Raw genomic sequence first — 27882 nt, 5'->3', positions numbered from 1 at the left:
GTTCCCAATTAGAGACAGCTGATTTCGGTTGTCTCTGATTGGGAGCCTTATTTAGGGTAGCCATAGGCTTTCATTTGTTGTGAGTAGTTGTCTATGTTAAACGTTTGTAGCCTGTGTGTGCACATCGTTTATTTAGCTTCACGATCGTTTATTGTTTTGGTTAGTTCGTAAGTGTGTTTGTTTCGTTTTGCCTTCTTCATCAATAAAAGGAGATGGCTTATTTTCCTAATGCTGCGTTTTGGTCCGTCAATCCTCCACACGATCGTGACAGAACTACTCACCAATACAGGACCAAGCGGCATGGAAAGCGGCAACAGGATCCACCTACACAGGATTCGTGGACATGGGAGGAGATACTGGATGGTAAGGGGCCGTGGGCACAACCGGGAGAATATCGCCTTCCTTGTGAAGAGCTGGAGGCAGCTAAAGCCGAGAGGAGGCGATATGAGGAGGCAGCACGGAGACAAGGCTGGAAGCCCGTGAGTACAACCCAAAAATTTCTTGGGGGGGGCCTTAAAGGGAGTGTGGCGAAGTCAGGTAGGAAACCTGCGCCTACTCCCTGTACTTACCGTGGAGAGCGAGAGTACGGGCAGACACCGTGTTACGCAGTAGAGCGCACGGTGTCTCCTGTACGCGTGCATAGCCCGGTTCGGTACATTTCAGCTCCACGTATCGGCCGGGCTAGACTGAGCGTTGAGCCGTATGTCATGAAGCCGGCCCAACGCATCTGGTCACCAGTGCGTCTCCTCGGGCCGGCGTACATGGCACCAGCCTTACGCATGGTGTCCCCGGTTCGCCTACATAGGCCGGTGCGGGTTATTCCACCTCCCCGCACTGGTCAGGCGACGGGGAGCATACAACCAGGTAAGGTTGGGCAGGCTCGGCGTTCAAGGGAGCCAGTACGCCTGCACGGTCCGGTATTTCCGGCGCCACCTCCCCGCCCCAACCCAGTACCACCAGTGCCTCCTCCACGCACTAGCTATATGGTGCGTGTCTCCAGCCCTTTACCACCAGTGCCTAAACCACGCACCAAGCCTCCTGTGTGTCCCCAGAGTCCTGTGCGTCCTGTTGTTGCTCCCCGCACTAGCCCTGAGATGCGTGTCCCCAGCCCGGTGCCACCAGTCCCGGCACCACGCACCAGGCCTACAGTGCGCCTCAGCCGGCAGGAGTCTGCCGTCTGCACAGCGATGACTGAACTGCCCGTCTGCCAAGCGCCATCTGAGCCATCCGTCTCCCCAGCTCCATCTGAGCCATCCGTCTCCCCAGCGCCATCTGAGCCATCCGTCTCCCCAGCGCCATCTGAGCCATCCGTCTGCCATGAGCCTGCAAAGCCGCCCGTCTGCCATGAGCCTGCAAAGCCGCCCGTCTGCCATGAGCCTACTGAGCCGTCCGCCAGACAGGAGCCGCTAGAGCCGCCAGCCAGACAGGAGCCGCTAGAGCCGCCAGCCAGACAGGAGCCGCTAGAGCCGCCAGCCAGACAGGATCCGCCAGAGCCGCCAACCAGACAGGATCCGCCAGAGCCGCCAACCAGACAGGATCTGCCAGAGCCGCCAACAAGACAGGATCTGCCAGAGCCGCCAACCAGACAGGATCTGCCAGAGCCGCCAACCAGACAGGATCTGCCAGAGCCGCCAACCAGACAGGATCTGCCAGAGCCGCCAACCAGACAGGATCTGCCAGATCCGTCAGCCAGCCATGAGCAGCCAGATCCGTCAGCCAGCCATGAGCAGCCAGATCCGTCAGCTAGCCATGAGCAGCCAGATCCGTCAGCTAGCCATGAGCAGCCAGATCCGTCAGCTAGCCATGAGCAGCCAGATCCGTCAGCTAGCCATGAGCAGCCAGATCCGTCAGCTAGCCATGAGCAGCCAGATCCGTCAGCTAGCCATGAGCAGCCAGTCAGCTAGCCATGAGCAGCCAGATCCGTCAGCTAGCCATGAGCAGCCAGATCCGTCAGCTAGCCATGAGCAGCCAGATCCGTCAGCTAGCCATGAGCAGCCAGATCCGTCAGCCAGCCATGGGCCGTCCCTCAGTCCGGAGCTGCAGTCCCTCAGTCCGGAGCTGCCGTTCCTCAGTCCGGAGCTGCCCCTTATCCTGGTGCTGCCCCTTATCCTGGGGCTGTCCCTTACCCTGGTACTGCCCCTTAGTTCGGAGCTGCCCCTGACCCTGGTACTGCCCCTTACCCTGGTACTGCCCATTACCCTGGTACTGCCCCTTAGTCCAGAGCTGCCCCTTAGTCCGGAACTGCCCCTTAATGCAATGGGGTTAATGTGGAGGGGGGTCATTTGGAGGAAGTTAAGGAGGCGGTTAGGGACTGTGGTGACGTGGGGACCACAACCAGAGCCGGAGCCGCCACCGTGGATGGAAGCCCACCCAGACCCTCCCCTAGACTGTGTAATGGTGCGCCCGGAGTTCGCACCTTAAGGGGGGGGTTATGTCACGCCCTGGCCTTAGTATTCTTTGTTTTCTTTATTATTTTAGTTAGGTCAGGGTGTGACATGGGGAATGTTTGTGTTTTGTTGGTTTTGGGTGTTTCTATGGTAAAGGGGTTGTTGGTGTAGTATATGGGTTTGTGTTGAGTACATGTGTCTAGCGTTGTCTATGTATGTTTAGTTGTCTAGGAGAGTCTATGGTTACCTGAATGAGTTCCCAATTAGAGACAGCTGATTTCGGTTGTCTCTGATTGGGAGCCTTATTTAGGGTAGCCATAGGCTTTCATTTGTTGTGAGTAGTTGTCTATGTTAAACGTTTGTAGCCTGTGTGTGCACATCGTTTATTTAGCTTCACGATCGTTTATTGTTTTGGTTAGTTCGTAAGTGTGTTTGTTTCGTTTTGCCTTCTTCATCAATAAAAGGAGATGGCTTATTTTCCTAATGCTGCGTTTTGGTCCGTCAATCCTCCACACGATCGTGACAGTAACTGGCTTGCGTACAATTTTAGCTACAGAGGCATTTGGTATGTTATGAATTTCAAGATATGAATTTCAAGCGGGGGGTTTTTTGCACGACCCTGCCTACTACACAAACCCCACCCTGTGTGTTCACCTGCACTCACCCCACCCGCTCACAGTATAACTGAACACAACATGACTCATAGATAGATTCCCATCTCCACAGAGTGGGGCTGTGTCTTAAATGGCCTCCTATTCCCTATATAGTGCACTACTTTTGACCTGAGCCCCAGTCAAATGTAGTGCACTATATAGGGAATATGGTGCTGTTTGGGAGCATCCCAGAGCAGTGTCTACCACCTCAACCCCTGCTCTATCTCTGTGTGTTGTTTGATGAATGGGAGCAGAGCAGGTTGGTGTAGTCAGGCACTGTTAAATACAATGTGTTTCGTTGGTAAAACATGTTACTATCGATGTTCCGGAACTGATTGTCTGTCTGACTGACTCATACAGAATGAATGGAGGATAAGTACCTAGAATCAGTACTAAGTACTAGAATCAGAATCATACACTGGGAGAGAGATGGGTGACTGGGACAGAGAGACAGAGCGAGAGAGATGGGGGGCTGGGACAGAGAGAGAGAGATGGGGGGGCCGGGGCAGAGAGAGAGATGGGGGGCCGGGGCAGAGACAGAAGGAGAGAGATGGGGGGCCGGGGCAGAGAGATAGAGGGAGAGAGATGGGGGGGCCGGGGCAGAGAGACAGAAGGAGAGAGATGGGGGGCCGGGGCAGAGAGACAGGAGAGAGATGGGGGGCCGGGGCAGAGAGATGGGGGGCCGAGGCAGAGAGACAGAGGGAGAGAGGTGGGGGGCCGAGGCAGAGAGACAGAGGGAGAGAGGTGGGGGGCTGAGGCAGAGAGACAGAAGGAGAGAGATGGGGGGCCGAGGCAGAGGGGCCGAGGGAGAGAGGTCGGGGGCCGAGGCAGAGAGAAAGAGGTGGGGGGCCGGGGCAGAGAGACAGAGGGAGGTAGGGCATGGAGTCGGGGACAGAGAAACAATGAAAGATACAGAAAGAGACAGAGAGAAAGTTGATGAGAAAAAAAGAGGGTGAGACATTGAAAGAGAGAGGGAAGTCAGACAAGGAGAGAGAGGGGAGAAGAAGAGAAAGGGAGAGGGGAGAAGCAGAGAAAGAAAGAGAGAGAAAGAGAAGGAGGGTGTCAGGTTCCAGGTGTCAGGTTCACCCAGAGTGGAATTCCAATGGAAGGCTGTGCTGGAGCCGTGCCACCGGATGTAGGTACACTGAGTGTACAAAACATTATGAACATTTCCATGAGACTGACCAGGTGAAAGATATGATCCCTCATTGATGTCACCTGTTAAATCCACTTCAATCAGTGTAGATGAAGGGGAGAAGACGGGTTAAAGAAGGATTGTTAAGCCTTGAGACAATTGAGACATGGAATTGTGTATGTGTGTCATTCAGAGGGTGAATGGGCAAGACAAAATATTTAAGTGCCTTTGAACAGGTATGATAGTAGGTGCCAGGCGCAATGGTTTGTGTCAAGAACGACAACGTTGCTGGGTTTTTCACGCTCAACAGTTTCCCGTGTGTATCAAGAATGGTCCACCACACAACGGACATCCAGCAAATTTGACACAAAAAACTGTGGGAAGCTTCAGAGTCAACAAGGACCAGCATCCCGGTGGAATACGTTCAACATCTTGTAGAGTTCATGGCCAGATGAATTGAGGTGTTCTGAGGGCAAAATATTAGGAAGATGTTCTCAATGTTTTGTACACTGACAGCCAGGCATGATAATATTCACACCCACACACAGCGCGCACACACACACTCGGCCGGACTCGGGACACACAGCGCACACACACACACACACACACACCGCACACCGCACAGCGCACAGCGCACAGCGCACAGCGCACAGCGCACAGCGCACACACACACACACACACACACACACACACACACACACACACACACACAGACTCGGGACACAGCAGAGTGTAGCCTAACGAATATTTCACCGCAGTGAAAGAAGAGAGGAGTTGAGAAGTGTATTGTCTTTCCCAGACTTCTCCATTCAACCTCTCACACAGGAGGGCCAAACATCACAACCACAACCTGACCTCTCTGGGTCACCACTGACCTGTACAGCCATGAGGGCATTAGCCGCTTATGTTTCCTCCTGTCACTATTTCTAGTGTGTATGTGATGAACGGGATGTCCCGCCTGTACTGTAGGTGCAGCTAATTACACTCAAAGCAGTCTCTTGTGACGGACATTATGGAGTAGTGGATATGTGATTCTGGGTGCTGACATTACACTAAAAGGAGAGCCAGGGTAGCGAGGGTTAAATCACACGTCACATCGAAGAGGAACTGGCGGCCCCAGGACCAACTGAACACAATGCAGGGCTTCTCCATGTCTTTTAGGGGGTTTAAGGAGTCTGGTTTCAATAGCTGTTTCTGCTTTAGTGAAATGGGATGGAGGGATCCTGCATAGCTTTACAGTAACTGGGACTTTCCACTACTTTCACTGCTTGCTTGGTTCTCTGTAGCATTTTGCATCGTGAAAACAGGAGATGTTCGACCAGAGTTATTTCACTAGGGTATATCTTCTCATCCTCATCTCATTTCACATCAATACGTACATGTTATAGCTTGCACAAGTTTAAACAGGAGACTGAGTCTCTGTTTGCCTTCAGCCAAACCAACGCCAGCAGGTGTTTAGTGGCAAGGCTTCTTACCATGAATTTCCATTCAGCCAGGATCGGGAAGCACAAACAACCTCGGATTGGCCTTTGCACTTTGAAAACCCACAACTTTGACTGATGACTTTGAATACATGCAAAAGCAAGAGTTAGTTGAGAGCATTGCCAGAGTGTAGGTTGAGCATTAGACACGCATGGCGTGACCCACACAAGGAGTCAGACATGAGGAGAGGGCCAGGTATTTACTCCACATCATTACATATGATAATAGACCGCTATAAAGGGATTATACTTGTCAAGCTCAATTACATTTTAGTCATTTAGCAGACGCTCTTTTACAGAGCGACTTTTGGTTAGTGCATTCATCTTAAGATAGCTAGGCTCATGATGAGTCTTACAATGCATTGTAACTACTTTACACCTGCAGGTATCGCCAACACTTCTCTGTCATTCAAAACTGCTGTATATTAGCTTAAACAACCTCCAGGCTAGGCCCAGCCCTGTCCTACTCTACTGCAGTCCAGCAGCCCCTTAGTGGGGCAGAGGCTCCCAGACGCAAGGGTGTCCAACAGTCCGGGAATATATGTATTACTATACTGTATTACTATACTATATTACTATACTGTATCACTATACTATACTGTATTACTATACTATACTGTATAACTATACTATACTGTATTACTATACGATACTGTATTACTATACTGTATTGCTATAATATACTGTATTACTATACTATACTGTTTTACTATACTGTTTTACTATACTGTTTACTATACTATACTGTATTATTATACTATTCTGTATTACTATACTATACTGTATTACTCTACTGTATTGCTATACTATACTGTATTACTATAATATACTGTATTACTATACTATATTACTCTATTGTATTACTATACTATACTACTATACTGTATTGCTATACGGTACTGTATTACTATAATATACTGTATTACTATAATATACTGTATTACTATACTCTATTACTATACTGGCTCAAGGGAAAATCCTCTTTACAGGTGTGTCTTATCCACAATCCAGTGATGTCATGTAGTTGATATCTATGGTCTTATACAATGCTATGATCTGTTATACTGTACCATACAGTAACATCTATGCTACCTTATCCTATCCAATACAGGTTTCAAAAATATGAGGAGGCATCAAATACTGTATAGACAACCTTTAGGGAATTAGGATGTGCTAATGGTTTAATGTGGCTTGTAATCAGTAAGATATGTTATTAAGTGCTTATTAAGTATTGTTAAGGTGTTATTAAAAGAAACATCTTATGCGCAGACAGGCAGCACATGTAAACGTCAGCCAGCTCTCCTGTTTACACAACTGACAATGGAGAAGGACTGAAATGATCCGAAACCTCAAATAAGGTCAGGTACTTAGTACTATAGAGTCACTAGCTATCAGCTCTGGTCAGGTAGCTAGTAACTGTATAGTACTAACTATCAGCTCTGGTCTAGTACTAACTATCAGCTCTGGTCAGGTAGCTAGTAACTGTATAGTACTAAGTATCAGCTCTGGTCAGGTAGCTAGTAACTGTATAGTACTAAGTATCAGCTCTGGTCAGGTAGCTAGTAACTGTATAGTACTAACTATCAGCTCTGGTCAGGTAGCTAGTAACTGTACAGTACTAAATATCAGCTCTGGTCAGGAAGCTAGTAACTGTACAGTACTAAGTATCAGCTCTGGTCAGGTAGCTAGTAACTGTATAGTACTAAGTATCAGCTCTGGTCAGGTAGCTAGTAACTGTATAGTACTAACTATCAGCTCTGGCCAGGAAGCCATGAACTGTATAGTACTAAGTATCAGCTCTGGTCAGGTAGCTAGTAACTGTATAGTACTAAGTATCAGCTCTGGTCAGGTAGCTAGTAACTGTATAGTACTAACTATCAGCTCTGGTCAGGTAGCTAGTAACTGTATAGTACTAACTATCAGCTCTGGTCAGGTAGCTAGTAACTGTATAGTACTAACTATCAGCTCTGGTCAGGTAGCTAGTAACTGTATAGTACTAACTATCAACTCTGGTCAGGTAGCTAGTAACTGTATAGTACTAAGTATTAGCTCTGGTCAGGTAGCTAGTAACTGTATAGTACTAAGTATTAGCTCTGGTCAGGTAGCTAGTAACTGTATAGTACTAAGTATCAGCTCTGGTCAGGTAGCTAGTAACTGTATAGTACTAACTATCAGCTCTGGTCAGGTAGCTAGTAACTGTATAGTACTAAGTATCAGCTCTGGTCAGGTAGCTAGTAACTGTATAATACTAACTATCAGCTCTGGTTAGGTAGCTAGTAACTGTATAGTACTAAGTATCAGCTCTGGTCAGGTAGCTAGTAACTGTATAGTACTAACTATCAGCTCTGGTCAGGTAGCTAGTAACTGTATAGTACTAAGTATCAGCTCTGGTCAGGTAGCTAGTAACTGTATAGTACTAAGTATCAGCTCTGGTCAGGTAGCTAGTAACTGTATAGTACTAACTATCAGCTCTAGTCAGGTAGATAGTAACTGTATAGTACTAAGTATCAGCTCTGGTCAGGTAGATAGTAACTGTATGGTACTAAGTATCAGCTCTGGTCAGGTAGATAGTAACTGTATAGTACTACCGTAAGTATCAGCTCTGGTCAGGTAGATAGTAACTGTATAGTACTAAGTATCAGCTCTGGTCAGGTAGATAGTAACTGTACAGTACTAAGTATCAGCTCTGGTCAGGTAGCTAGTAACTGTATAGTACTAAGTATCAACTCTGGTCAGGTAGATAGTAACTGTATAGTACTAAGTATCAGCTCTGACAGGCTCTGACTGACCGTGTGTACAGAAGAGCCGGAGGAGGCGGAGAGGGAGGGCGAGTGCTGCTTGCTGCCTGGGAGGACACTCCTCTTGGGGAAGTCGCTGTAGTCGGGAGGGGGGAGGACCATGGAGGAATCATCTGTCTCTGTGTCCTGGTGGAGCAGGTTCACCACGCTCTTACTGCGCATGGGAGGAGCCCCCACACTGTGGAGAGAGAGGGGGAGAGGGGAAGGAGGGATAGAGGGAGGGAAGGAAAGAGAGAAGGGAGGGAGGGAGAATAAAGGAGAGAGAGGAGGGAGGGAGTTCTGATCAGCAAAGGTCACCAGACTAGGAGAGTAGAAGAAACACTATGAGACAACAAGTCTGGATGAAACCTGTGTGTGTGTGTGTGTGTGTGTGTGTGTGTGTGTGTGTGTGTGTGTGTGTGTGTGTGTGTGTGTGTGTGTGTGTGTGTGTGTGTGAGTGTCTGCTTGAGTGGTCCCCTTACCTGTTGTTATTCACTATTGGCTCTGAATATGCCCGGCAATAGGATGATGGAAACCATCCCCTCCTGGAACACAGACAGACAGACAAAGAGAGGGAGGTGATTACACTTGTATACTACTCCCATCTCCCCAGCTTTTTTTCTACAGGCCCCTGAATAACCCTCAGACACTCCTAATACATTGACGTCCACACTGAAGTACACAATCCCCTGGAAGCTGCTTCTCTACACACCACTCCACCATGCAGTAGCTGAATAGAACCCCCTTTTCAGGATCTCTTCAACCTCTAAAGCTGTCTAACAGGTGGTGAGATAGACGTGAGGCCATTATGGTAGAATAAGGTGGATAATCATCATAGGCCTCTGAATGGACAAATCACTGACTCCATACAAATCCCTGTGAGAAATGTTCATATTTGTCCATTTGTTCACTGGGCTTCAGAATGGGCAGCTGGGTGCGGCCAGTGTTTAAATAGATTAGAACAGTGAGAAATGTTCATATTTGTCCATTTGTTCACTGGGCTTCAGAATGGGCAGCTGGGTGCGGCCAGTGTTTAAATAGATTAGAACAGTGAGAAATGTTCATATTTGTTCACTGGGCTTCAGAATGGGTGGCAGGGTGCGGCCAGTGTTTAACTAGAATACATAAAGGCTGGGGTACTGTATCAACTTACAGCTTCCCTGATAAAAGCACCACAGTGAACCATGTTGTAGGGTTTAGGTAGTGATCACATTTCACTAACCTGATCTGGAACCAGGCCAACATTTCACAGTCACATGTCTCTCATTCTCTCAGTCTACTGTCTCAAAGGGTATCAAATAATCATAGATGACTGATTTTTGTCATATAGCCTTGTGAACATAATGAATATATGATTATTATTCATGTTTTCACAGGATATTAATTAAATGTATTTCATTCCTGTCCATGACACTCTTCATCACACTATGGTGGTGGAAGGATACATGTGGATGTTATCAGTGTGTGTTGCTAGGTGACTGACCCAGATCCATCACTCTGGCTGAGGTGTGACAGATAGGTGTCTCATCAACTCAATGACATCACACTGCAGGGACCTCCACAAGAACCCTACACTGTATCAATGGCACATATCTAGGCAACATCCCAAAAGCCACCCTATTTAGTGCACTGCTTTTGTCATATATAAGAGTCCATCATCTCTAGAATCTGTAAAGAACATGTACAGCATCATGTCAGGAATACAACACCTTTTTAAAGTTCATTTTGAGCCTTGATTCAGCAAAAACATCAGAGATTAATTTGGCTGTGATTCTCTCCTTTCTCTACCTCTTTCCCCCTCTCCCCCCACTCCTTCCCCTCTCTCCTCTGTGTTTTTCTGCCTCCAGCCGTGCGCTGATTGTATTCCCCAGTGTGTGCCGGTTCCCAGGCAGCTCTTAGCGATCCCAGAGCACGGCGCCTAGCCAGCCCCACCTGGAGTGGTCCAGTTAAGGGGGGCTCAATCAAATCAACATCTAATCAGGACCGGAACTACCACATGTACACAGCAGCTGGCGGTGTGTGTGCGTTATGGTATACCGCCCAGCCCTATTTCACTATATACAGGTATTGATGCACGGAACGGTTTGGGTTTTTACTTTACCTTCTATAACAGTATTTGAATGTTTGGTTTGTTAAATGTGATACGCCGTGTTTAAAGTCCATTTTTATAGTTTACTCTGCTACTTGAGTCATCCCTCTCTGCTCTCTCTCTCTCCATGCTGCTTTCCACACAGACCTAGTCCCACCCTGTCACTCAAGGAGCACAGTTGTTGTTGCTTGACCACGAGACACGTTCGTTCAGTCTGCAAGGTCAATGCAGCACATGCAACAATGTTGATGACAACGATGGATCTTCATATATATTCATATATCCACTTTGATCTTCATATAAATCCACAAGCTTCTATAATTACAATATTAGTTTGTGCTTCTTACATCTCCAACAGCTAGTTTGTATTTTCTTAGCAACTTAAGCTAAATCGTGTAAGTACTTTTATTAGCTATTAGCATTAGTGGCTGAGTCAGAGCAAACGTAGCTAGCTAATACAGCCTGATACCAGTACTGTTGGAGGCTTAAATCAGCATGTTGTTTGTGCAACAGTATCTTCTAAATCAAAGAGGAATAGGCGAAGCATGAATATGTTGGCTATATGAATAAAGTTCTAATGTAGCTAAAGATCATATGGTCCCCTAGGAAACACTAAACATCACTTTGTTATCACACAATAACTCATCCATGGCATTTTCATTCGTTGTCATGGCAAACAATACTATTATGCCCACTATTATTTATTTTCTAACTATAGAATTATAATAAACATTCTATTTCCATGATTCAAAAAGTTCACCCAAGGGTTTTGATCTAAATCGCAATTGCAACATTTGGTTCAAAATAAGGCCTAGTTTTTTCCCCATATTGTGGCAGTGTGGAAATGATCTCAAATGATTGCAGGGAATGCAGAAATTGATGGAAAATAATACAACATTATTTTAGGGTGAAGTTGAATTGAACAGTATAAAACAATCCAAATGGCAAAAGACCCATTGAAATAATTTAGAATATATGTGTTGTCACGCACTACTCATAAAGCAAATGTTTTATTTTATTTAACTTTTATTAATCAAAAACATAAAATACCGTCATACCGTCAAAAAATATGACCCAGCCCTAGTGTGTGTGTGTGCATCACCGTATGTAAGTGTGTGTGTCTCTCTAACTTACTGCCTGGTCTTCTCCAGTTCTCCATAAAGCCATCCATCCCTCTCATCAGGTATGAGCAGGGTGATGATGTCTCCCTCGTCAAAGCTAAGCAGCGTAGCGTTGGTCCCAGAGGTGTGGGGGAAGATGGTGCGGACCCTGGGTCTCTTCACAATGTTGTTGAGTCCTGTGGCCACAGACACTGACCTGGGACCTAGACCACTCTCCTCCCCTCCGTTGTCCCTGTAGTCTGGAGAGAGAGGGACAGAGAAGGGTTAATATACAGACACATGAACACAGGTCCATGCATACACCCACGTACAAACACACACACCAGCGATCAGCGGGGAGGACATGCGAACACACGCGCACACACAACACACACACACACACTACCTGTGACTGAGTTTGTTGTGGGTGTGTCCTGCGTGAACATACTGGCCAATGGGCTGGTCTGAGCCTTCAGTGCCGGGGCAGGGGGTGGAACTGTGTCCCGGAATATGGAGTTGCTCTGACCATAGGAAGTGGAACACAGGAAGGGGATAGTATGAGTGCTAGAATGTACAGTTGTTAGTAGTTAACCTCCCATTGGTAGTGGTACATCATTTATTATCTTTATTTAACTAGGCAAGTCAGTTAAGAACAAATTCTTATTTTCAATGACGGCCTAGGAACAGTGTGTTAACTGCCTTGTTCAGGGGCAGAACGACATATTTTTACCTTGTCAGCACGGGGATTTGATCTAGCAACCTTTTGGTTACTGGTCCAATGCTCTAACCATTAAGCTACCTGCCGCCTACCTGCCATTGGTAGTGGTACATTAGTAGTTAACCTGCCACTGGTAGTGGTACATTAGTAGTTAACCTGCCACTGGTACATTAGTATTTACCCTGTCACTGGTAGTGGTACATTAGTAGTTAACCTGCCACTGGTAGTGGTACATTAGTAGTAGAGGTATTACAGGTTTTTACTAGAGGTCGACCGATTAATCAGGATGGCCGATTAATTAGGGCCGGTTTCAAGTTTTCATAACGATCGGTAATGGGCATTTTTGGACACCGATTATAGCCGATTACATTGCACTCCACGAGGAGACTGCGTGGCAGGCGGACTACCTGTTACGGGAGTGCAGCAAACTTATCTTATAAAAAACAATCAATCTTAACATAATCACTAGTTAAATACACATGTTTGATGATATTACTAGTTTATCTAGCTTGTCCTGCGTTGCATATAATCGATGTGGTGCCTGTTAATTTATCATTGAATCACAGCCTACTTTGCCAAACGGGTGATGATTTAATAAGTGCATTCGCGAAAAAAAGCACTGTCGTTGCACCAATGTACCTAACCATAAACATCAATGCCTTTCTTTAAAATCAATACACAAGTATATATTTTTAAACCTGCATATTTAGTTAGTATATCCTGCTAACATGAATTTCTTTTAACTAGGGAAATTGTGTCACTTCTCTTGCGTTCTGTGCAAGCAGAGTCAGGGGATATGCAGCAGTTTGGGCTGCTGGCTCGCTGCGAACTGCGTGAAGATAATTTCTTCCTAACAAAGACCGTAATTAATTTGCCAGAATTGTACATAATTATGACATAACATTGAAGGTTGTGCAATGTAACAGCAATATTTAGACTTAGGGATGCCACCCGTTAGATAAAATACGGAACGGTTCCGTATTTCACTGAAAGAATAAATGTTTTGTTTTCGAAATGATAGTTTCCAGATTTGACCATATTAAATGACCTAAGGCTCGTATTTCTGTGTGTTATTATAATTAAGTCTATGATTTGATATTTGATAGAGCAGTCTGTCTGAGCGGTGCCAGGCTCGTAAGCATTCATTCAAACAGCACTTTCCTGCATTTGCCAGCAGCTCTTCGCTGTGCTTCAAGCATTGCGCTGTTTATGACTTCAAGCCTATCAACTCCCGAGATTAGGCTGGCAATACTAAAGTGCCTATAAGAACATCCATTAGTCAAAGGTATATCAAATACAAATGGTATAGAGAAATAGTCCTATAATTCCTATAATAACTACAACCTAAAACTTCTTACCTGGGAATATTGAAGACTCATGTTAAAAGGAACCACCAGCTTTCATATGCTCTCATGTTCTGAGCAAGGAACTTAAACGTTAGCTTTTTACATGGTACATATTGCACTTTTACTTTCTTCTCCAACACTTTATTTTTGCATTATTTAAACCACATTGAACATGTTTCATTATTTATTTGAGACTAAATTGATTTTATTGATGTATTATATTAAGTTAAAATAAAAGTGTTCATTCAGTATTGTTGTAATTGTCATTATTACAATATATATAAAAGAATCGGTCGATTAATCGGTATCGGCATCTTTTAGTCATCCAATAATCGGTATCGGCGTTGAAAAATCCTAATCGGTCGACCTCTAGTTTGTACCATTTCATTATTATGATGAAATCAGTGAAGCCATAGTGGCATCATAAGGTATCTGTGCTGTGTTCTCTCGCTCTCTCACATTGAATCAGAATTAGACATTCTAATTAATAAATTGTTTTCTAAATGGTTAATGAATGAGTGACTTTGCCTTCTCACCCTACTGTGTCTCTGGGAGACGGGGGAGGCCTGGGGGGTGATGGACACTGGGGTGCGAAGACCCTCAATCATAGACATCACGCTCTCGGGCACGTTGGTGGCATCGCCACACTTGTCCTGCCAGGTGGGCAGCTTCCCGAAAAGCATGTCTCTGGCCTGGGGTCAGAGAAGGAACAGCAGCAGTCATAGTAGTTACTGTAGAATGGGAGCCTTGGATTTGTGATGTGGTACCCCGCTAGACATTTGTATGATAAACGTGGTACACAGATGGTGGTTATGGTAAATTCATGGAAATAGTCAGTGCGATCTGGTTCCAATTCCACCCCTAGCCTCTAGCCCACATCCCCTTAAAATCCCCATCACTTTAATGGATTGAAATCATGTTCAGGTTTTCTACTGACTGAGCACCTAGGAGGCACTGTAGCAGAGTTCCAATACCTTGTCGTGGAAGGCAGCGATCTGATAGGAGAAGGTGCAGTGTTTGTCCACCAGGAAGCAGAAGCGTCTCTTCTCCTCCAGCAGAGCCTCCTTGCAGCCTTCGGCGATGAACTTCTGCATGTCCATCTGCCCTGACCTCAGCGTCTCCAGGCACTGCACAACACAACAGGCCAATGACATGCTGTTATCTCAACTGCAACAACCAATCATACGCAATATCTTGCTGCACTGACCAATCACATGCTCTCACCTCACTGCAAAGACCAATCACAGAGTCTTGTCTTGCCACATAGACATAGCTCAGCCAATCAGAGCTGCCTATCACCGTAGGTATCAGGAAGTGAAAGGGCATTGTGACGAGAGGAGCAGAGATATAGGCTGGCTGGACGTTCTAATCTCTATGTGGCAGGCAGAGACAGAGATACAGAGAGGTATTGTAGGGATACTGTACAAGGGAATGGAATGGGTTTTATTATCTAACATGGCTGACAAAGAAGAATAGATGAGGGCTAGGGAGGTGACAGTAGCAGATAGAGAAGAATAGATGAGGGTTAAGGAGGAGCAGCAGCAAGATATACTGTGTGTCTAGGAGTCTGAAAGTACATTTAAACTAGGAACGGGAGCTGGACAAGGTCAGTCGAAATGCTGAGTTTGTATGAGTTTGTTTTGTGTGTCTTTTGCTGCGTTTACATAGGGAGCCCAATTCTGACCTTTTTGGCACTAATTGGTCTTTTGACCAATCGGATCAGCTCTGAAAAAGATCTGATGTGCAATGATCTGATTGGTCAAAAAGATCAGAATTGGGCTGCCTGTGTAAACGCAGCCTAGGAGTCTTATCTGAAGGCACATTTAAAAACTTGGCACAGGATCTGAACAAGGTCAGTCGAAACATTTAGTTTGTATCGCTGAACGCTGAATTAAAAATGCTTTGTGGGAGTGAACAAAGAGCGTGCGGACAATGACACAACCTTCTTTTGTGTGTCTTATCTTCCATCACAGACATGGGCCACTCAGAGGTCAGGGGTCAGAGTCTCTGATCTATGTGGGTGTGAATGGCTCTTATAAATGTGTCATCTATGGCTAAGTTGATCTCTCTACTCCTTTTCACGGTGTTTCTGTGGCTGGCAACTGTCAATATTTACAATCTATACAGTTCTAGTGATTTGATTGGAAATGGAACTGAATGGGAGACCAATGAGCATACAGCAGAGTAAGTCGTGTTGTAAATATTGATCCTTGGTATCTGGGATCGTTGGTACGTCCCTACCCCATTGAAGTTGACATGTAAAATGGTAAGGGTTAAGGTTAGGGTCGGAATGTCCCAATGATCCCGAATAGCACTAACCTGTAAATACTTGGTACAAAAAGGACAAAAACAAAGACTAGTCAACAGACATGTAAAATGGATGCCACTATGTGTTGAATTATCAAAGTAGACTGAAGTATAATAGCTGTCTTTAAAGTGTGTGCACTGAAACATATGACATTGTTGTAGATACAGAGGAAAGATTATTGGATGTATTGTTGAGATTCGTATTGAGATGATGTGTGTGCAGTTCATTAGAACTAAGACCTATGCATGCTATAGGGTCCTCGAGTCATATCTCTTTATGGACCTTGTTATTTATCTTGATTACATTTCATATGATCATACAATGTCCCTGCAGCTCAAATCAATCTAGGTACATGAATCTGTAAGGAGAACACAGAAAAAAAGAGCATTGATTCATTGAAGATTTCAATCAAAGAAAGCTCGACTCAGTTGCTTCCATGTGACATAGCAGCCAGTGTGCAGTATGGGTCTTGGGAACTCTTTCACCCAGAAACACCTGGCGTAACAACAGACCTGCACAAGTGACATGTGGCTAGAGATATACCCACACACACACACCCTGGACACCCCCCACCCTCCCACAGTTGTCATGGTAAACAAGAGTGAGAGAGGCCAGTGGAAGTAGTCATGTTGGTGGGTCCAGTTTCACTGGGTTTAGCCCTAGCGGCAGAGAGGTTAGAGCAGCGGGCTAGGAGCCAGAGGGTCGTCGGTTAGAGCAGCGGGCTAGGAGCCAGAGGGTCGTCGGTTAGAGCAGCGGGCTAGGAGCCAGAGGGTCGTCGGTTAGAGCAGCGGGCTAGGAGCCAGAGGGTCGTCGGTTAGAGCAGCGGGCTAGGAGCCAGAGGGTCGTCGGTTAGAGCAGCGGGCTAGGAGCCAGAGGGTCGTCGGTTAGAGCAGCGGGCTAGGAGCCAGAGGGTCGTCGGTTAGAGCAGCGGGCTAGGAGCCAGAGGGTCGTCGGTTAGAGCAGCGGGCTAGGAGCCAGAGGGTCGTCGGTTAGAGCAGCGGGCTAAGAGCCAGAGGGTCGTCGGTGCAAATCCTGAATGTGAAGGAGAATCTGGTGGGGAGGGAGCTGGCAACCGAAGGGTTGCGGGTACGAGTATCCTAGAGCCAACCCTGTGTAAAGTCAACCCGTTTCAATATGCTGTTTACCTACCTAACACACACACAGTTAAAGGTGGGGGACAGACTAGGGCTGCACGAGTGAGATCCCCATCTCGTCATCACAACACTGCAAAATCACCTTGCAGCTGTACAGCACAGTATGTTACCCATAACAACAACACCATGTGACAACACACGATTCAATGTAATCTACCCTCCACACACTCTTTCACCAGCTTCCTGTCCCTATTGGAGCTCTTGAGTCAGAGGAAATGGGAAAAGACTTCCTATGTTCATTTGTTGTGGTCTCCATCCAGTTACAGGTGTGTATAATGAATTCAGGGTTTCGTTCAGGTCAAAAGTAGTTTACTCTAACTGGAATAGGGGGTCATTCTGGATTGGTGTGTATTATTGTGTATTGTTCGGTATTGCTGCACTGTTGAATTGGTGTGTATTATTGTGTATTGTTCGGTATTGCTGCACTGTTGAATTGGTGTGTATTATTGTGTATTGTTCGGTATTGCTGCACTGTTGAATTGGTGTGTATTATTGTGTATTGTTCGTTATTACTGCACTGTAGGATTGGTGTGTATCATTGTGTATTGTTCGGTATTGCTGCACTGTTGAATTGGTGTGTATTATTGTGTATTGTTTGGTATTGCTGCACTGTAGGATTGGTGTGTATTATTGTGTATTGTTTGGTATTGCTGCACTGTAGGATTGGTGTGTATTATTGTGTATTGTTAGGTATTACTGCACTGTTGGATTGGTGTGTATTATTGTGTATTGTTCGGTATTGCTGCACTGTTGAATTGGTGTGTATTATTGTGTATTGTTCGGTATTGCTGCACTGTTGAATTGGTGTGTATTATTGTGTATTGTTCGGTATTGCTGCACTGTTGAATTGGTGTGTATTATTGTGTATTGTTAGGTATTACTGCACTGTTGAATTGGTGTGTATTATTGTGTATTGTTCGGTATTGCTGCACTGTTGGAGCTAGAAACATAAGTATTTCGCTGCACCTGTGATCACATCTGCAATATATGTATGCGACTAAAAAAATGTATTTGGTTAAAGTAGTGCACTATTTAGGGACTAAGGTGTCATTCTAGTCACAACTTGTGAACTGTTTAGGGAATAGGCTGTTATTCTGGCCAAAAGTAGTGCACTATCAGACAAGGCAAGTGTATGCACATAAGAACAATCTCAGTCACACACACGAGGACAGTAACACAGTGACATGCATACAGGATCTGTCTCTCAAAAGAAAGAAGCCATTTTGCAATTTGCTTCACAATTTCCTAATTTCCCAGAGCCCACCTCCTTGACTTCCTACAAGAAAAGAGGCCCACCATTGTTTGGGTCAACTGTGACAATGCTGGCCTTTCCCATAACATCACCTCCTCCTTATCATGGGAGCCATAACATCACCTACTCCTTATCATGGGAGCCATAACATCACCTCCTCCTAATCATGGGAGCCATAACATCACCTCCTCCTAATCATGGGAGCCATAACATCACCTCCTCCTAATCATGGGAGCCATAACATCACCTACTCCTTATCATGGGAGCCATAACATCACCTACTCCTTATCATGGGAGCCATAACATCACCTCCTCCTAATCATGAGAGCCATAACAATCACCTCCTCCTGATCATGGGAGCCATCACAATCACCTCCTCCTGATCATGGGAGCCATAACATCACCTCCTCCTTATCATGGGAGCCATAACATCACCTCCTCCTTATCATGGGAGCCATAACATCACCTCCTCCTTATCATGGGAGCCATAACGTCACCTCCTCCTTATCATGGGAGCCATAACATCACCTCCTCCTTATAATGGGAGCCATAACATCACCTCCTCCTTATCATGGGAGCCATAACATCACCTCATCCTTATCATGGGAGCCATAACATCACCTCCTCCTTATCATGGGAGGCATAACAATCACCTCCTTATCATGGGAGCCATAACGTCACCTCCTCCTTATCACTGACGCGTGAGTGCAGAGCTATACTGCAATCATTGTCCCTCCATGAGATAAAGCCACAGATAAGGTATCATGCCCAGGGACCTGAAACTCAACCTGGATAATTCAAATATTCCTGCGTGTGTGTGTGTTCCTGTGTGTGTGTGTTCCTGTGTGTGTGTGTGTATTATTATATATATATATATATATATATGTGTGTATATGTGCGAGTGAAACAGGGGTGTGAAATGTAATAAATGCAACCATCCTGGTTGACACAATACATCTGTCAAGGCTAAATAATGGCTGTTGCTATGGACACATATCTTTAGTCTGTGGAAACAGGTAGGAAAGAAAGGCGAGAGAGAGAGCGAGGGAGAAAGGGAGAGCGCGAGAGAGGGAGGGCCAAGAGACCGAGAGAGTGCGCGAGGGAGGGGGTCAGGTAAATTACTGGTGTAATTCTTGGGAATTATTGGTCAATGAAGAGACCAGTACCCAGGAAGTGTTTAGCTGTACTGGTGAGTCATCTACAGCTAAGCCCCTGTGTCTCAGCCCAGACGTCAGGCCATCTGTCTGTCTGCCCCAGAGAATGACTGGCATACAGACAGAACGACACTCAGATCACTAGGGAGTCTGACTCAGAACACTGATCCCTCAGAAGCCTGAACAGACAGCAAAACAAGGAGATTGGCCACATGGAGAGAGAGGAATGAGAGAGAGAGACCGATAGAGAGAGGAATGAGAGAGAGACCGAGAGCGAGAGAGACCGACAGAGAGAGAGAGGAATGAGAAAGAAAGACAGACAGAGAGAGGAATGAGAGAGAGACCGACAGAGAGAGAGGAATGAGAGAGAAAGACAGACAGAGAGAGGAATGAGAGAGAAAGACAGACAGAGAGAGGAATGAGAGAGAGACCGACAGAGAGAGGAATGAGAGAGTTACTGACAGAGAGAGAGGAATGAGAGAGAGACAGAGACAGGAATGCGAGAGAGAAATGAGAGAGGAATTTGATTTTATTAGGATCTATTTTAGTCCTTATTTGGACTAATCTTCCAAGAGTCCTTAAATATTAAAATACAATTTATAATACAATCACATTTTCACGTATACCACACTGTTACAAACAGACATAATACACTGACATATTGACCAGATAAATACTCTTAGTCTGAAAGGATAGATTGATTCATTCATCTACCAAAGTCCTGCACAACCTTCCAATTTATTATATTTAAATGGTTCTAAAGTATTGTTTGAATGTATATACTGAAAGGTTTCTGGTTTGCTCAGATTAGTAATTACATTTCTTTATTGCTCTGTCTGGATAACACACACAGTTGAAGTCGGAAATGTACATACTCTTAGGTTGGAGTCATTAAAACTCGTTTTTCAACCACTCCACACATTTCCTGTCCAACAATTGTTTACAGACAGATTATTTCACTTATAATACACTATCACAATTCCAGTGGGTCAGAAGAGAACATACACTAAGTTGACTGTGCCTTTAAACAGCTTGGAAAATTCCAGAAAATTGTCATGGTTTTAAGAAGCTTCTCGTCTGATAGGCTGATTGACATAATTTGAGTCAATTGGAGGTGTACCTGTGGATGTATGTCAAGGCCTACCTTTAAACTCAGTGCCTCTTTGCTTGACATCATGGGAAAATCAAAAGAAATCAACCAAGACCTCAGAAAAAAATGTGTAGACCTCCACAAGTCTGGTTCATCCTTGGGAGCAATTTCCAAAACGCCTGAAGGTACCACGTTCATCTGTACAAACAATAGTACGCAAGAATAAACACCATGGGACCAAGCAGCCGTCATACCGCTCAGGAAGGAGACACGTTCTGTCTCCTAGAGATGAACGTACTTTGGTGCGGAAAGTGCAAATCAATCCCAGATCAACAACAAAGGACCTTGTGAAGATGCTGGAGGAAACAGGTACAAAAGTATCTATATCCACAGTAATACGAGTCCTATAAAAGGCCGCTCAGCAAGGAAGAAGCCACTGCTCTGAAACCGACATAAAAAAGCCAGACTACGGTTTGCAACTGCACATGGGGACAAAGATTGTACTTTTTGGAGAAATGTTCTCTGGTCTGATGAAACAAAAATATAACAGTTTGGCCATAATGACTATTGTTATGTTTGAAGGAAAAAGGGGGAGGCTTGCAAGCCGAAGAACACCATCCCAACCGTGACGCACGGGGGTGGCAGCATCATTTTGTGGGGGTGCTTTGCTGCAGGAAGGACTGGTGTACTTCACAAAATAGATGGCATCATGAGGAGTAAATTATGTGGATATATTGAAGCAAAATCTCAAGACATCAGTCAGGAAGTTAAAGCTTGGTCGCAAATGGGTCTTCCAAATGGACAATGACCCCAAGCATACTTCCAAAGTTGTGGCAAAATGGCTTAAGGACAACAAAGTCAAGGTATTGGAGTGGCCATCACAAAGCCCTGACCTCAATCCCATAGAACATTTGTGGGCAGAACTGAAAAAGCGTGTGCGAGCAAGGAGGCCTATAAACCTGACTCAGTTACACCAGCTCTGTTAGGAGGAATTTGCCAAAATTCACCCAACTTATTGTGGGAAGCTTGCGGAAGGCTACCCGAAATGTTTGACCCAAGTTAAACAATTTAAAGGCAATGCTACTGTAACGATTGTTCTCCTCCTCGTTTGAGGAGGAGCATGGATCGGACCAAAACGCAGCTTGTGGAGAATACATGTTTGATTTATTTTTTAAAGAAGACGAAAACGAAGAACACTGAAAAAACTATATAAAACAACAAACGACGTCAACAGACCTGAACATGTGAACTTACATATAACGAAGAACGCACGAACAAGATCAGACTAAACAAACGAAACAGTCCCGTGTGGTAACAAACACTGACACGGAAAACAAACACCCACAAAACACACGTGAAACCCCGGCTGCCTAAGTATGTGTAACGGTTGTCTTTCGGTGAGTTAGTAGACCAAGGCGCAGCGGGTTGTGAATACATAATGACTTTATTTCAAGACGAAGAACAGACACGAAATACACTTGACTAATTTACAAAATAACAAAACGAACTAGACAGACCTAAACTACAAACTTACATGAAACGAAGAACACATGAACAGGAACGACCGAACGAACGAGACGAGACAGTACCGTGTGGTGCAACAAACACAGACACAGCGACAATCACCCACAAACAAACAGTGAGAACAACCTACCTTAATATGACTCTCAATTAGAGGAAAACGCAAAACACCTGCCTCTAATTAAGAGCCATACCAGGCAACCCAAAACCAACATAGAAACGGAAAACATAGACTGCCCACCCAAAACTCACGCCCTGACCATCACACACATACAACACAACAGAAAACAGGTCAGGAACGTGACAGTATGATTCTCAATCAGGGACAACGATTGACAGCTGCCTCTGATTGAGAATCATACCAGGCCGAACACACAAAATCCCAACATAAAAATCACACATCGACAACCCACCCAACTCACGCCCTGACCATACTAAATAAATACAAAAACAAGGGATAACAGGTCAGGAACGTGACAGCTACCAAATACTAATTGAGTGTAGGTAAACTTCTGACCCACTGGGAATGTGATGAAAGAAATAAAAGCTGAAATAAATCACTCTACTATTATTCTGACATTTCATATTTCTTAAAATAAAGTGCTTATCCTAACTGACCTAAGACAGGGAATTTTTACTAGGATTAAAATGTCAGGAATTGTGAAAAACTGAGTTTAATGTATTTGGCTACGGTGTATGTAAACTTCTGCCTTGAACTGTAGATGGTGGACAATATATTCCTAGTATTTACTGAATGTCTGTCTCTTACCAAATGAATACTGTTGTGAATAGAGTTTGGCCGCTTTAAATGGTGTACACTGAAATAAAATAAGCATGTTTTTTTCTAATTATCTTGTTGATTGATGACCAACCAAGAGCATTGAGCATGACTACAACAGAATAACCATATCTCCACCTTAAAACAATCCTTGCTGCTTTGTTCTGTGCAATCTGCAGCCTCCTAATTTTACTTTCTGATGCATTTCCCCCAGATCACAGAACAGGAGTTCACCTGACTCCCAATTAATGCTTGGGTTGTTAGCTTAAGAATGTTTCCAGGGAAAATATTTAGCTTTCCTTCTGATCATGCATGCATGCAGTTTTTTTTTTATATATTTTTTTTTTTACATAGATTAGTTATTTGACAACCATGATAAGCGGTTGTCTAGCTGCACCCCTAGTAGTTTGGTTTCTGTTTGTACTCGCCCCATACTTAATTGTATCCTATGCTGTGTTAGCCGTTTCCTGGTGGAACAGACCAATATAACCTTGGATTTCTTGGTGTTCAAAACGAGTTAGTTCCGGCGAACCCACTCCCTGATATTTCCCAGATCTACTTGTAAAGCTTGCTGTACCTGTTGAACTGATTGTCTTGCTGTATAAATTGTAGTATAATCTGCAAATATAGTAACTTGAGTTTCATATGAGGCATAAGGAAGGTTGTTGGTATATATTAAGTAAAGAAGTGGCCCAAGGCAGCTGCCCTGCGGTACTCCACAGTTTAAATCATGAGGCGTAGAAAACGACCCCTTGATATAGATGGACTGTTTCCTGTCAGTAAGATATGACTGTACCCACTTCAATGCTGCCTTCTTAAACCCATAATGCAATACTTTTGTCAAAAATATTTAATGATCCACTAAATAAAATGCTGCACTAAAATAAAAAAAATAGTACACCCACAAACCTGACATTATCCATAGCATTGAGCCACTGGTCAGTCATGTCAACCAATGCAGCGGTAGTGGAATGTTTTCTGCAATAAGCATGCTGATTGGCAGTTATCAGATCATTATTTTCCATGTACTCCCATATTTGTCTACTCACAATACACTCCAATATCTTACTGAGTGAAGGGAGTAGACTAATTGGTCGACCATTGGCAGGAGTAACAGGTTCTTTGCTGTCTTTCGGGATAGAACACAGTTTAGCATGCTTCCATACATGTGCAAACATACCCCTTTTCCAGTGACCAATAAAATGTGTATTTCAGTGGAGCTGCAATCTGAGGAGCAGCATAGTGAAGCAAAGAATTGTCCATAAATAATAACCTGTAGATTTACCATCAGGTAATGACTTCAATAGGTTTAACACCTCCTCTACTGACACCATTTGTAGACTAAAAGAGCAGTTTTTTTTTGCTCATAATATGATCATCAATCCAATGAACAATAGCTTGTTTGGAAGAATGGGTGTTTATATTATCGCTCAGTAAATACATTTTCTTTGTAAAAAAATGATTGGCAATATCAGCTGGTGTTGTTATTGTTCTCCCGTCAACCTCCACACTAGATGGGCATGATTAGATAGATGTACCAAGTATGCCCTTAACTTTATTCCATATCATTTTTACAATCCAAATTTTTTGTTGTTGTAAAATAACATTTTTTTCTTACAATTTAATTTAACTGCATAATTACGTAGTGTTCTATAATTCTGTTAATCCATTTCTAGTTTATATTTGGCTGCTAAGACTTTTGCCATTTTCTTTGAGAAAATTCCTCACCCAGTTCATCATCAATCCATGGAGATGAGGCATGATGGTCCATTACCTCAGTGAGCAAATCAATAAAACATTCTGTAGTGTGATTTAAATCATCCTCTAGATAAATCAGCTCCCAGGGTACAGCAGCCAAATCATTTTGAAATAGCTCATGATTAAATGTCTTAGCATTTCTCTTGACCACAATCCTTGGGGATTTCTTTAGAACCTTGGTGTTCATGGTTATGGTCACAATATTATGGTCTGTCCAGCCCACCGGCATTGATCTGGCTTTTAAGCATTGCAATGGTATATTACAGAAGATCAATGCACGTTTTCGAACGGTGACCTAACTTAGTTGATGATTTAATACTATTATTAAACATATGTTTCAAACCACAGCTCTCGGTATATCTCATCAATTTTGTTATATTTGAATTATAATCCTTCCAATTTATATTAAAATCAGACGAGATAAATACATCTGTTACCATCTGTGGCCTGGTCAAACCCAGTACATAAGTTATCCAGATAGGACACCTTAGAGCTAGGAGGTCTGTACACACATCCTACCAATATGGCTGCCTGGTGAGGCAGATGTACTTGAGCCCATAGTGCCTCTATTTGACATACATTGAGGTCATCCCTCCTCTTAAAATGTATATGATTCTGAATATACAGTGCAACACCCCCACCATTGCTATTCCTGTCCCTTCACAGTAGACTATATCCTTGAATGTTCATTTGCCCATCATTTACAGATGCATCTAAATGCATTTCGTCAAAGCTAAAATATGAATATTATTTATGTTGACCAAGTTAAAAACCGGATGTGTTTTGTTAGGAAGACTACATACATTAACCTGAGCTATATGCAGCCCTTTCCTTATCAAGTGGAGATCAATAGAGCATGTATTCATTATAGTTGAAGTTGTCATGATACACTACAACACACAAACTCACATTTGAACATTGGATTCAAATAGCCAGGGAGTTACTCTAGAGTCCCGATACAGTTGCCCATTGATATAAAGTTTATCCATCACCAAGGAGACTCGTTGATTCAGGCAACCCTTTTCCTTCATGATGGGATGCAGTTTTTTTCTCCTTTCATTGATCTCCGTGGGCAAGTGATCATTCATTCCAAAATCAATGTTTCGGAGTTCCCTGCCCTTGTCCTTCCCCATTTCCTTTTGCTTAAAATGTTAAAAACATGCACTAATAGCCTGGGGCCCATTCCCCGAGGCCTTACCCATTCTATGGACTCTGGAGAAAGTGACATTATGCAAAACATCAGTGGGCAGTTTTAGTTGAGTTGACAAAGTCTCGGACTGTGTCCTCACAGCCTCTGCTCTTGTACTTCTCCGGTATCCCTGAAAAGATGAGAGTGTCCCGCATTGATCGACACTGTACATCAAGCAAGGTTTCTTTAAGTTGTTTGTTCTCCCTTTGCACCACCTCCACCTTGCCATGAATATAGTCTACAGTACCTTTCAGCACTGTGTTCACTTTCCTTAAATCATCAATCTGACATTGGCTGAATTCTAGACTGGCACATAATGCATTGATGTCCTCTCGTAGTATATCCAAGATATTAAGTTTGGCCAGCCTTTCATTGATGGATTTCAACAAGTCAACATCCATATCCGTAAACCTCTCCCCACTCTCCACATGCGCCCTCTTGCTTGGGGATGGTTTTATGGCATCGTTGATACCGCTTGGCCAACTTGGTTTGTATTGTTGATTGGGTTTGTTGTCCTTAACAGTGATTTAATCCTCTGAAACCAGCGACATGTTTCTTTGAGTTCGTAAGTATCTCTCGTCAATGTATCGTTCAAGCTCTTCAATGGATACTGAATCATCCAACTGGTTTGCAGGCAGAAAATAACAAAACAACAGATGCATCTTTCCGGACCGGTACAGGACGTGGTAGATACACCCAATAAAAATGGACTCTGGTCAAAGTAGTGCACTAAGGAATAGGGTGCCTTTCGGGATGTTAACCATCAACACTGATGTGCTGACTATTAATTATGAAGCTGCAGTTCATTCTATCTAGTGACAGAAAACAAATCAATATGAAAATTAACTATAGGCCTAAACACTGACTTAATACAGTGATTTAGCCCATTGTCCTCTGTCTCATTCTCTTCCTGTTTTCTCTGTGGCTTCCTGTAACCCTACCTCCACCTGTGACTGTAACACAGCTCTGCTCGTGTGCGTGTGTGTGTGTAAGTAAGTCTCTGAGCCCGGGTGCAGTCTGTTGATAGTCTTGTGACCAAACCAGGGATCTGACTGACTCTGTCGACAGTTGTCCTGTTATATTAGAGCTGGTCCAGGGCCAGATTCTGGGGTTCTACTCTCAGGGTCAATGTTAGATCTACTGTAGCCTGGTCCCAGATCTGTAATACCAATATTTATGTATACAGATGTCCCACCTTAATTTGACCCTGCTTCTCACAGCAGGAGAATAGTCCTGCAGCAACAGGTAATATGAATAATTATGTGAAATATAAGTGCTGAACATTTTTGTAGGGGTTGACACATTTTTTTAGTGCAAATCAAGTCTGAAATGTTAAAGTGGAAATTACAAACTTTAGAAGACTTTTTAAACCTTAAATACACTACAGTTTGTATGTCCTGCTGCATAGGGAAATTCTCTGTGACAACAGAGTGATCAAATTAAGATAACAGATTTGTAAGTCACTGTTGCACAGACTTACTGTAGCCTGGTCCCAGATCAGCAGGTAAAACAACTTATCTGAATATTTTTATCATAACATTTCAACTTCATGTATCTGTGTGGCACGTGCCTCAGTAGGTTAAAGCACATACCTGAGACCAGGGCCCATATTCACAATGCGTCTCATAGTAGGAATCTAGGGTCTAACTTTGGTCTTAAATCATAATGAATCTGATTATATATGGACAGGGGGACCTGATCCTAGATCAGCGCTTTGTGAATACGGGAAAAAGATAGTTTCTTCTCACAGTGCTGGGGTGGAGCGCCCCAGAGTCTGATGAGAGACTAGGACCAGGCTAACGTGTGGAGAGCCCCAGAGTCTGAGGAGAGAGACTAGGACCAGGCTAACGTGTGGAGCACCCCAGAGTCTGATGAGAGACTAGGACCAGGCTAACGTGTGGAGCACCCCAGAGTCTGATGAGAGAGACTAGGACCAGGCTAGTGTGTGGAGTGCCCCAGAGTCTGATGAGAGACTAGGACCAGGCTAACGTG

At 44.2% G+C, this 27882-nt stretch overlaps 1 protein-coding gene across 1 annotated transcript in view; it reads right to left on the bottom strand.

Moving 5' to 3' along the window:
* The window catches only part of LOC129833400 (brain-specific angiogenesis inhibitor 1-associated protein 2-like protein 1), a 67103-nt gene that overhangs the window by 8724 nt on the left and 30497 nt on the right, over positions 1-27882 (bottom strand). The window contains exons 6-11 of the mRNA XM_055897976.1: positions 14661-14813; positions 14223-14378; positions 12071-12143; positions 11657-11882; positions 8916-8978; positions 8446-8632 (exon numbers count right to left, since the gene is read on the bottom strand). Of these exons, the coding sequence (XP_055753951.1) occupies positions 8446-8632; positions 8916-8978; positions 11657-11882; positions 12071-12143; positions 14223-14378; positions 14661-14813 (858 nt within the window). The remainder of the gene's footprint in view (positions 1-8445; positions 8633-8915; positions 8979-11656; positions 11883-12070; positions 12144-14222; positions 14379-14660; positions 14814-27882) is intronic.

The sequence above is a fragment of the Salvelinus fontinalis genome, chromosome 34, assembly GCF_029448725.1.
Source record: "Salvelinus fontinalis isolate EN_2023a chromosome 34, ASM2944872v1, whole genome shotgun sequence".
In the NCBI taxonomy this organism is placed as follows: Eukaryota; Metazoa; Chordata; class Actinopteri; order Salmoniformes; family Salmonidae; genus Salvelinus; species Salvelinus fontinalis.
This window is presented reverse-complemented; position numbering and strand designations above follow the sequence as displayed.